The sequence below is a fragment of the Erithacus rubecula genome (assembly GCF_903797595.1).
Source record: "Erithacus rubecula genome assembly, chromosome: 8".
NCBI lineage: Eukaryota > Metazoa > Chordata > Aves > Passeriformes > Muscicapidae > Erithacus > Erithacus rubecula.
The window spans coordinates 33,792,282-33,804,743 of record NC_136659.1 but is presented as its reverse complement, the minus strand read 5'-3'; the positions used below and the strand labels follow the sequence as shown (position 1 = coordinate 33,804,743).

General features: G+C 38.1%; 1 protein-coding gene across 14 annotated transcripts in view; it reads left to right on the top strand.

Moving 5' to 3' along the window:
- The window catches only part of GTDC1 (glycosyltransferase like domain containing 1), a 281,241-nt gene that overhangs the window by 41,643 nt on the left and 227,136 nt on the right, over positions 1-12,462 (top strand). For all 14 annotated transcript variants that reach the window (XR_013774881.1, XM_079311030.1, XM_079311037.1 and 11 more), the window contains one exon: positions 629-839. Coding sequence is in view for 13 of the 14 variants with exons in the window: in XM_079311030.1 (XP_079167156.1) it covers positions 658-839 (182 nt within the window). In the remaining variant the exon portion in view is untranslated. The remainder of the gene's footprint in view (positions 1-628; positions 840-12,462) is intronic.

The window sequence follows — 12,462 nt, the reverse complement described above, 5'->3', positions numbered from 1 at the left end:
AGCCTCCTCTAGTGTTCTCTTCCACCCACTTTGGAGCATTCAGAAGAAATAAGATGGTTTACACTCCTCTTGCTGGGGTTGTGATCCCAGCTCCCAGCAGTGCAGGAGGGATGCCCCAACTTCATCTCCCCAAACTGCTCTCTGCCTTTAAGTCTTTTACCCAAATCACTGTTACTGCCAATTGTTATGTCTGAAGTGTGTTTCAATTGCTCTTTAGTTTTCTCTGCCATTAGGAAAAGGAGGGAAACCTATATCAGAATGAATAAGCTACATCCTAAGCTATGGAATAATTGACCGTATTAGGGAATTAGTGTGTAAAGTAAAGCTGTTTTTAAATACCCAGTTGAAAACAAACCCTAAATTCAAAATGCAGTGTGTTCCTAAGTCTTGCACATTTTCATTCATTTAAAATTTACAGACAGTATCTTTTAAAGGTCAAAATAATCTAGTCATCATAATTGCTAAGTAGCCTTTTCTGCAGTAAACTCATTAATATACTATTAAGGATTATATTACAAGGCCTTGCAGTATGTTTCTTCTTCTTCCAATATAATTTTCTTAAGTAATAACAACAACAATAATAATGATATGTTTCTAAAGTAAAATACTTCTGTGTTTTCATTTTCAGATTTCAGACAGTTCTGAAGTACTTGGAAAATGAGTGTCCTTCTCATCGAACCCTTTTATGGTGGCTCCCACAAACAGCTGATGGATCTTCTCCAGGAAGAGCTACAAGAAGATTGTGTCCTCTGCACACTCCCAGCCAAGAAGTGGCATTGGAAGGCACGGACTTCTGCTCTTTATTTCATGCAAACAGTGCCTACAAGTTCTAATTACAGGTAACCAAGGGATTGAATCATTTTTAAACTCAAATTGCCACTAGGTCTCTTGAACTTACTCTTTGTGTGTATGTGAGAGCAATTAGGGACTTGCAGTGGGCAGCACAGGTTTTTCTTCTTGAGGTATAACTGAGAAATTACATGTTTTATTTAGAATTTCATAGACTGTTTTGTCTTGTGTCTCCATGAGAGTCTCTCAGTATCTGGGTACCTGATGTCTGTACATGTGTGTGCATCTCTTATTTGAAACTTTTCATGTGAGCTCAGTCATTCTGAAGGGTTTAAACTGTGCTTCACAGATTAGGCTATGAGATGGCCCAGATGTGAACACTGCAAGCTTTCTCACGTGCCCTCCCATGTATCTATTTAGCAAGTCTGATTTATCAGTGTCCTGCTCAGGCTGACCTGCAGGATTAAGGGAGCAGTTTTATCTTAATGATGGTCCAGTTCAGTAACGTGCCAGCAACTGTGGGTGTCAATTATACATTTATGTAAGTGGCAAATTTCCATCAGCTAGAACCTGGGCTGATAAAAGCAGGCGATTTAGGTCAAGATAGCTATCATGTAGTGAGAATCAGCCCCTCCAGAGCCAAGCTGTCTCTAAACCCAGCAGTTTTGCTTGGCCTACCTGATCAGATGAGATGAGGCGAGGTGATTGTCTGGAGCAGTGAGATAGAGCTCTGCTCACAGCATGCAGAACATAGTGTGGAGACTGTGCACCTTCATGGGGAGAGACTGTTCATTCACATGGTTCTTTTAGCACAGGCAGCTGCAGAATGAACTTCAGGAGGACTCTGAGCAAACCTGAATGATGTGCTAGCACGTCACAGTTCAGAACTGGGTCTGGTATTTTTTACTGTGAGCGAGTAGGTGCTTCCTGAGGAAGGAATATCATTTTGTCAAGAGTAGATTTGTGCTGTAGAAGGCTGCATTTGCTCAGTGTTACCCAGCACAATGTCTAAGCCATCTTGGAACACATATTGTGTAAATGTACACCTTTCCTGTGCCTGCTTTTGGCTCCCATTTAAAATAATCTCTCACCTCAAGCCAAACATTATAATTAATTTTCCCCGTTTTGTCTTGTGCAAGGCATTTAGCGTTGGTTTCCTCTTGCTTTCTTTTTGCAACAGTTTTGTTTTGGAGGAGTGTACATGACAAACTGTTATGTAAATTTGTCTTGTATCACAACCACATCCTCCAACGCATCACAATGTTATCTGTGTTCCTTCAAGGTCAGCAGCCCAAGCTGTCCAGCACTAACTGCATTAAACTAATCAGACATCACTCATAGACATACACTTCATTAGTTTAACTTACAGTTACATTGACCTAAGATAACTTAACTCCAATTTGTCAAGTAACCCACATCTTGGGGAAAGGGGGAGGGAGCGCTGACAAAAAAAAACACAACAAAAAAAAGCAAAATCCCACAAAAAACCCAACAACCCAACAAAAAAAACCTCAACCCAGCAGCCTGAAAACTCACTTGAAGTTAATAAACTTGCAATCTGTCATAGACTTATGTGCAAATACAACCTTTACTGACAGCAAATAAATCTGATCTAACCAGTGGAGCATCTTAAGGAGAGGAAAGCGTTTTCTTTGCTGGTGCTGTTCGGTTTGGAGCAGGGGGAATCAAACAGTCAAAGTTGACAAAGATGGGATGGTTAAAATAGAATTTGTACCTTGTCCTCGTGGGCAGCATAAAATTTTAGGATCAAGGGCTGATGTGGCTGGTGAGAGGAAAACTCATTAGAGGTACCTTCTACTTTACTTGCACATTTTTAATGTTTGTTTTGTAATTGAATGTTTTGATTATTTTATTAAGTTGAAAGTATAAGTGCATCAGGTTCAACCTAGTGAGGATGACTACTCTCCTTTTATAACAAAACATTGATTAAACTTAATTTTAATTCTGTTATTTCTAATCTTTCTAATAACCACTGAAGATCAACTTACCAGGTAGTAGTTTATAAAGACAAAATTCCATTGCAAACTAGCAATACTGCGTGCTTGGAATTGTACGTTTAAATATTTCAAATATTTAAACCTTGTTGTGAGGTCGTGGAAAATACCAAATTTGCATTACTTATAATATTGACATTATTTACAGAAAAAAACCCTTTCTTTTATAAATGCTTTCCATAAATGTGGCATTTCGTAAATACCTTGTTTTTATTTGTATGTTTAGTAGTGCAGAAAGGTCGCGGATATTTCAAGTGCAAACACTTGTGATAACAGAGCTGCCTTACAAAATCTTTATGTTCAAACTGTGCTTTATTTCAAGGTCCTGGTGTGTGTGAGAAGTAATACTGATGCTGTTAAATCTGATGTTAGATACATTTTAGAGAAGTGGTATCGATATGTTTTAAAGGACTTGGACTTCTATCCATATAAACTGATTTTTGGGAGCAGGAAGGTTTGTTAGTTTAAATGTGACACTCACCGAGTTAAGGAATAGTCTTAAAAAGTGCTTTTGAAACAAAGGATGCAGTGCAGAGCCGTGGATGTTAAATCAGGTACTCTGCAGAGAGTTTCTATGCTGAACTTGCTAATTGTTTTATCAGAGAACAGACGTGTCCTCCCTTGAGCAGGAGCTAAAGCTGAGCTGGTAACAGACAGGACATTTAATGTTACATTTGTGAACTGTACTGTGCTCTCTTGGTGTGCAGTAACACTGTGTTCCCAGGAACGTGGAGATCTCCCCGGGATTGTCACAGGGAGATGTCCTCACCCTCAGGGGAACACACCGAGCTGGTACGGGAGATATTGGACACTCCGTGTTTGGTCTGCAGCACTGCCTGCTTTTGTTTTAGTTCCCCCATGAAAGTCTGTGCTGCATTTCTCCAGAAAAGCTTTTCTATTTTCTTGGCTTTTTTGAGCAATGTGATAAACCAGCTCATGTTTTCCTTCATCTCCTGGGAGGAGCACGGGAGTCCTGAGGAATGGGAAGCCCAAGCGTGCAGAGCCCCTTCAACTTAGAAGGCCAGAAGGAGAATTTGAAGGTGGATCACTTGTCTAGAGATCTTGAAATGATTCCATAGATTGATGTGCAGCAGCCACAGATTGTTTTAATTGCTGTAGAGTCACAGATGATTTTTCCTTAATTGGAAAGAAGGTGTTTGGACGTTGCTTTGGTACGAGGAGTTTCATTCTTGTGGTGGCAATCTCCAAGTCACAGCATTTGAAATGCACTGAAAAAGGGAGGAATTACTGTCTGCTTTCTCTAGACAAGATTTTCAACCATCTGAGAGTTTTATAAGCAGCTGGTGGGATATTATCTTCTTCATTCCATGGATTTGGAAGGTCCAGCAGAGCCTCCTCAGGCTGCTGGCACTCTGCAGAGCTGCTGCACTCACTGCTTTGTCTCCCAGCTTCCTTCAGACAGCTTCAACTCCTTGAGAAATGGGTGTCTGATCTTTAGCCTAAAGTTGTTTTCCATAGCACACAGCGACTATTCTGTAATTCTTGAAAGCATGTAAAAAATAATTTTTTAATAATTTTTAAAATTCATAATTCAAGGAAAGGTCTCAAATTTAAAAATAGAATTGTGCAATTTATTGAAAAATGGAAATGCTTTTCTTTTTCCTTTAATTATTTTCTTTATTACAGTGAACAATCTGTTAAATTACAGATAGTAAAACAGTGGTATGACACATTATATGAAAGGAGTTTATATTTCAGGAGCTATCCTCTCCAGAAAGTAATTCAACCTCCAAAAAGTTAGTAGCATAAGACTGTAAAACAGAGTGACTAAATTCAGTGTAGCTTCCAGTGTGTTTTAATAGCACTGCTAGATTATTTTAAATATATATATAAATATTATGTATAACATTCAGTATTGCCCCCCAGGTAGCTGTTCATATGAATAAAGATTTTATTTGTAACAGATTCTAGCCCTGAAATACCCCTAGGGTAAATGTTAGCATATATATACCCCTTGATATCTGACAACTATATTTTAAAGACAAATTCTGTGCTTTTTACATTTTGCAAAAGAGAAAACAAATTATTGTTTTCAATTAATAGAACTCTGAAAAAAACCCCTCAACCTGGGGGTGGTGTTCAGCAAAGGAGAGTGTATCTCAACAGTATAGAGTGTAGATGTGGTAGTTTCTTGAATTTTTTTTTTTTAATATTCTAGTAAAATCTACTAGAATAGTAGATTAAAGATTTAAGACTGTTTCAGATCTAATGCTTTTGTTCTATTCTATGAGGAGAAAACATACTATTTTAGAGTGAATTCTTTATTAACTGGTGGGCTGTGACCCCTAAATATCTTTAAAAATCAACCCTTTCCTTTTTTTTTTCAGTGAGTAGTTTAATCGTACTGAGAATATAACAATGTGTGGATGTGTGACCATTTGCAAGCTTGAGGATTTGACTGTTTTGTAGATATTTTGCTTTCAGAAATATTCCTGCATGTCCTAGAGAAAGTGTTTGAGGATGCGACTCAAAGCAGGGCAGGGCAAATTTCATTAAATCTGAGGACACAGATACCTATTTGTGCTTTAAACATTCCTGCCTGTTTACATCTTTCTGTGAAATACTGGAAATGTTTTTATAACCTTTGTAAGAGCTTCAATAATTTGTGCTGCATTAGAGGCTTTCCTAGAATTTGGCCCTCATAAAGCTCAGGTAAGGAATGAATAAATTGTATATATGAGTAGTACATTAGTTAAAGGAAGATAACCAAATACTTACAAATTAAAAAAAAAAAAAGTTTTTCTGTTTGTGATTTTTGGGCGTATTTTATGGTGTTTGCTTCTATATATAGGTGAATAAACATAAACCTCATTCATAATATTAACTACTAAGAGTGTGTACTTTGATGTTACTGCTCTAATTGAAGATGGGACGTGTCTCATCTCTTTGGAATTACTGAATAATTTTCTGCCCTGAAGTTGTCTTGGTTTCACCTCATGTCATTGTTGCTCCGTGTGTTTTAACTGCAGTTTTGTGTGGGGCACAATGGAATGTGCTCCTGGAGAGGAAGGGAATGTGCTCCTAGAGATCCCTTGTGTTTTGATGAGCTGATGTAAAGGCATGAATATATAGGTGGCTAAATGTAATATCCAGCATCCTGTAAGGACAGGGTTCAGAAACATAATCTCAGACTGGGCTGGGTTGGAGGTGACCATGTTCCAACCCCTTTGCCATGGGCAGGGGCACCTTCCACTAAACCAGTTTTCTCCAAGCCCTATCCAAGCTGGCTTTAAACACTTCTTTGATTAAAAATACCACGTAGGTGTAACTCACTGATGGGTACAAATCTCCACTTTCTCACCTTGTTGTGGAGGTGCCCAGAGGAAGGTGTGGGAGCCCTGCTCCTTTTCCACTCCCTCACTGAACAAAGGGTCATTACTTCTTTAATTTCATTAGTGCTAAACTCGCTGGCGCTTTTCTCCCCCCCTGAACAAATCGTTGTGAGTTCACCCAGGTTAGTTGACACACGTTTGTCCTGCCCACGCTCCCAGGGAGCTGGCTGGGAGTTCACTCCTCTCCGGGGGCCAGATGGCCATCCTAGCACCACGTTGAGCCTAAACCAACAAACCCTACTGAGATACGAGACACAGGCACCATGTACTGAGCTAAAACAACTTGGTGACTTCTGACCAGAGCTGGCTGGTGTCCAGCCAGCTTTGAGTGTAAGCACAGAGAATATGTGTCCATATGGAATGGCACGGAGCTCCACCACTCAGCACAGATGATGCCCTCCACTGCTGTAGCCCTGGATAATGGAGGGTGTCCCAGCCTGGGTAAGGGGTGTGAAATTCTCTCTGCTGAGGGAGAACTTGGAGGCCATCTGATGCTGGAAAAACATAATATGGGAATGCATGTGTAAAAATGGGTTTTGTTTCATTTAGGTTAATGTCACCCCAAACCTCTTCTGGAAACTTCTCCTGAAAAATGTTATCGGGTCAGAGGGAACTTGTGAAGGGGAGCATATTACCAAATGGATTTGAGAATTATTTTTAACAGAATGCTAATATAAAGGTGTGAAAGTTAACAGAAAAAAGGTTTGGAATCTGTAATTGATTTGATTTTTTTTTTATTTTTATTTTTTTAATAGGGAAGATAGTGTAAATAAAAGCAAATGATTAAATAATTGGTAAAAAAACTTAATCTGATAAAAATACTTAACCCAGTAAAAAATGAAGTAAAAAATTAGGGAAGGTCTAGAGGTAAAATCATTTCCCGTTGAGGATAACAGCACTGCTGTTGTTTCTCAGCTCACAACCAGACTGCAGAAATGTCCTTTTCAGTGTGATGGAGAGAGGCTGCCTGAAAAGTTTTTGTGAAGCCGATGAAGGAGGTGGGATGTCCTTTTGAGGGAGATGAATTCCCTTGCTCTGAGGGGCCAGAAACAATGCTCTGGTGCTCAAAAGTCCTTGTACAGCACCATGATTTAGGAACAAATGTTTTTATTCTTAGCTCTGGCTGCCGAAAAACTTGGAGGGGGCGATCCAATAAGAACGGCAAAAAAAAAAAATCTTCTAAGAAACAGGACAAAAAAACCTCCCGAGTAAACTACCTGAAATTTATTCAGGCAGACAGCAATGTGATCTTAAACATTCACTTTGCATTAATCAACTTTGCCTCAGATAAAATGCTGGCAGATGGTAGCTATTCATTTTAAAAGTGACAGGTTTTCTTTACGTTTTTGTGTGGAAACCCCCACATGCACTCTTCCCTCCAAAAAACTTTACTTGGTTAATTTGTCCAACATGCCTTTTTTTTTTTTTTTTTTCTCCTTAAATGCACTCCCATTATTAGGCAATTTCACAATTTGGATAGTTATAAGAGGGTTTAGATGAGTTTAAATCCTTTGAAGTCAGGGGAAGTGTATATATGGGAGCTGAGTTTTGGCAGAAGTGAGCTGGGAGTGATGAAGACGATGCAGGGGAAGGACACGGGGCTGGGACTGCTGGGTGATCCCCACAAAGTGCTAATGTGAAATGGCAGTTGTCTGTTTGATGTGTAAAAGATTTGCTGAAATTCCAGCAAAATATTCTGATGAGAGAAGGAAAGAACAGTCTGGGTTTTCAAACCCTAGCATGTGTTTTCCTTTATGTTCTTAAATGCCGGGTGAAATCCTTGTTTTTCTTTCTAAAATGAATTTTATGAATCACCTGGAGAATTGATATTTACATTGCTGGCAGTAAAATGTAATGAAATTGTGCATTATGATTCAGTATTTCTGCACTTAGGATTTTAATGAGGATTTTATCTGTCCTTTTAAATGGTTGCTGTGTATATATTTTATTTCTAGATTAGTTATGGATTACATTTCTATTTCCAAATAACAAACATATACACTACTATATTATAAAGAATATGATACTTTCCACAATTCATTGTCATTCCAGCCCATAACACTAATTTGATCTTGCAAAGGGAAAGTAAAAAAAAGCTTTAGTTTGCATCTAATAAAGAGAAAAATATTGATTTTTTTTTCCTTTTTTTTTTGTTGCAGTTTTTTTTCCTAATCTCAATTATATTTTTTTTGCCAATAAGTAAATATTACAAATTTTGTCAGATACTTGCTTTGCACATGATTTAGATTTATAGCTTTGTGTTCTGGTGTCATAAATAACTAATTTTCTTAATGAATACCCACAGCTAGACTGGGTTTTGTGAATTGATGCGTAGTGAAAAGAAATTTTACATTGTACAAACTTTTTTTAGCAAGGCAGTTTTGGGAGAAGACCTACCTTAGCACTAATACAAATACATATATATACTTTTGGGGGTTTTTTTGGTAAGCTTTGACTTGACCCAAACACACTGAAGTTTGAAAATCTTGGTTCAGGTAGTTGTGACATCTCAGTTTCTGACTGAATCCAGAGGCATTTCCCTATCTCCTTTTTCCTCTACCTGAAAGCAGCTTGGATGGAGCTTGGAGCAACCAAGGCTCCCATGGCAGGGGATTTGGAACTGGCTGACCTTTAAGGTCCCTTCCAACTCAAACCATTCCAGGATTCTTTTTCTACATCTGCTTTTTATGTCAGCTGAGGACTGTCATCACCTGCTGTGGTGTCCATGAGTTTCAGTGTAGATTTTGAAGGGGCTGACCAGGTCCATGGTCACTGTGGAAAATGTGCCCAAAGGTGTTTTCTGGTTTTATCTGTTTGATTTCCCTGGGATTACAAGACTGAATGTCCCTAAGACAAGCCTGGAGTCCACTGGATGCTCTCCAGGGGCATCACCTCCTGGTGTAGTGCCATCCAAGGGACTCAGGCCATAATTTTGGACCCCACTCTGCTGTGAGCTGAGGCACAGTGGGTGAGGGTGGTTGTGAATGGATGATTGCTTCATAAATGCCATTCTGTTTCAATCAGAAATGTTAGTCTAAATTGACACATAAACCACTTAATTTTGTGGATTATTATATTGCTTTTTTCCCCTAAACACACAGTACATACCTAGGCAGGAGTTTGGCTACAATATATGTGCTAAATTGTGCCACAATGGAAAACATTTAACTTAGGATCAACTTCTGACTCCCCCAAACCACAGTTGGATCAATTTATTTCCTCCTCCTCTTCCCTTTTATATATCTCATCCTAAGTATTGTTAGGCTTTGAGTCGTTATGATGATAAATTTAACTTCCCTTCAGAAAACAACAATGAATACATACATTGTATCTATTAATTGGAATACCTTTGATGAATACAAAACAACTGAAAAGCTTTTTTTCTGTTCATCATTCTGTAATGAAGATTTCCACAATTTCCTTATTCCCTTGGACAGTATTTTTCCTTTCTTGCCTTTGTCCTTTGTCCCTGTCTTTTCCTCCCTTCCTCCTGCACATTTACTCTGATGGTCCAGTGGACACAGTCATTTTAAAGAATGCTTTCCATTTCAGAGCACTGACTGTTTTTGTTGTTTATGTTTATAACCTTGCCTTCTTGTTCATAATTTTTTGTTTTAGCTCTCTTAATTTCCATTTTACTTGTTGCACGGTTGAACTTATATTTCTGTCTAGTTCAGCTTGAAGAAAGAATGAAGCAAACAGCAGTGGACACAACATCAAAAGCAAATATGTGATTTTCTTGTTGCAGAATTACTAGAAGAATTCATTTTTTTAACAGTATTTTAAAAAATTATATGGGGGAAAATGTATTTAGAGTGGAGCTAATATTTCTCTCTTACCTGATGTACCTATATCAGTCCTTTAAATTAGTGATTTACCAAATGTTTTAAAAAGAAAAGGTGGGAAGATTAATTAATTTCAAATTATATTTTTCTTGCAGTCAAATGGTATTCCTACTAATTTCTGTTAACTTATTTTCTTTGAGTGCTAATATTTTTTATTATAGTATATTCTATGGAAAATTACATGTATCTAGTTAGAATATGGAAAAATCTTCTTGTATTTAGGTATTACATAATAACATGAAAAAATTCTGAACACGTAACTATATGTATATTATAGATGGAAAAACTAAAAAAAAATTGAAAGGGAGTAATTTGAGAACATCTGTAATTTTTTATTTATGTAAGAGAATATCCCATTTTTAATTAAAGATGGAATTTAAGAATGATAAATGGTACCATTATCTAGTAACAGTTACTTTGCAGGCATTTTTTTCCTAATGTTCTGCAGATTGCTGCAGGTTTGACAGTGCCTTTGGCTTTTGTGAGCAAAATACATTTCCTACTCGTGACAGAAGAGTTGTAACTCACTAAACATGGAGCAGTTCTCATGCATAGCAACATCTCTGCTTAACCCTGAGGAACTGAATTATTTTAAATTATTTTTAATGTAGAAATTTCCTGGTAGTTAGTTTTATTAAAACCCTAAGAGTTAAAAATTTTATCTGCCAAATGAATTTTGAGAAATATTGCTAAAGAGGGTAAAACCATGCAAGAAAAGATGAATTTTGGGAGAGATTTTGGTAGATTTTTTCCTTTGGTAGTAGAGTGACTGTTTGCTTGTGGTTCTTTTCTTTTTTTACTTTACCACTTGAATTCCTTTTTTGTGGCCATCATCCTAGACTAAAGTTGGTTTCAATTTATTGTCACATCCTCAAGTTTTAGTTGTGAGAAGAAAGAAGGTGGGTAGGTGCTTTGGGAGGAACTTGAGTCACCATCTCTTGGGCATCTCTTGGTATTTGTGACTCTCAGTTATCCCAGGAGTAAATATTTGGTATCTTTGTGTTTCTCCATGACTTTGACAGATCTTCAAAGTCCTGACGGGGAGAAATTCACTTGTGTGGGGTCAACTGGCCATTGTGGTTACTGATGACTCAAAAGATGTTTTCCAGTAAAAAGATTTTTTTGGAAGAGGACTTGATTACAGAGCCCTCATCTTCACCTCCTCCAGACTGTTTTGTTACCATCTACTCAAGGTGGAATCTGGTTTGCAGCAGAACTTGCTCCTCTGAGGTTTAATACCAGCCCTGCAGAGGATCCTGTGGGCCCAGCCTAGTCTGGAAGGGGTTTTCAGTGGTTTCTGTGGCTGTTGAAGCATTCTGCTCTGAAGTACTGTAAACACAGACCTCTGGTCTTGTCCCCAAAAGCTCCATAGGCAGGAGTGCTAAGGAGGAGTGTCAGAAAAGAGTAATTGCCACAAAAGTAATTTCCACTCTGGAAAACCAGAATCTAATGTAATTATTGAAAATTGCGTCATGAGTTAGAAATGGTAAAACCTACATTTTTCTTTTTTTTTTTTTTTTTCCTAACATGGAGCAGAAAACATGGAGCATGGTCTTACCTTGAGTATACTCATTCTGGTATAAACACACTTTTGTATAGTTTTACATTTCAGTGCAGAAGAAAAATACTAGATTTTAACCATAGAATCATGAAGGTTGGCAAAAACCTCTAAGAGCATCAAGTCCAACTGTTAACCATGGTATGATGAGTGGAATATAAATTCAGCACTAAAGTAAGCATCTGTACTTGAAAAATCTTAATTTCCAATGCTAACAGCTGCATGGAAGGTCATTGACATTGTGGAGTGCGTGGGGTCTCTGGGGCTCAGCGTGTTTGAAGTCAATATTTATGGTGCCTCTGTACCTCCTGTCATTAGCAGGAGGTTTTCAAGGGACTGTTCTTAGATTATATTTTGCACATGGCTCTTGTTTTCCTAGATACTGATTGGGAAAAAGTGAAGGGAATAATAGTTTTCCTGTCTGCTGATGGGTGATGAGACCAACATGTTGGGGCCATGGGTGGAATCGGGGTGAATGAATTGGTGGCAGGGAGGGAGTTTGAGATGCTTGTGTGCTTCCTGCGTTTTTAAGGAGTAAAAAGGATATTTCAGCTGTTGAGATGAAGCTCAGCAGCTGCTCTGCAAACTCCTAATGGAGCAGGGGACTGGCTTTTCTTTATCTCCAGAGTTTTCCTCTGGTCACAGATACTGCTGGGGCTCCCTATTTCTCTTAACCCATAGTTTTTAAACTGCATGGTTGATATAGAGGAATAATGAAAATGTTTTTTATTGGATAAAATGGGATTTGGAGACAATATTGTTGCTTATTAATTGCTAGTACAGACTAGAGCTCTGAATGATGAAGAGGAAGATACAAAAGCTGTGTGCACCAAGCAAATGCTTTGCTGTGCAGCCATACAGCTTTGTGACCACACTCTGGGTTGTTGCAGCATCACTGTGGT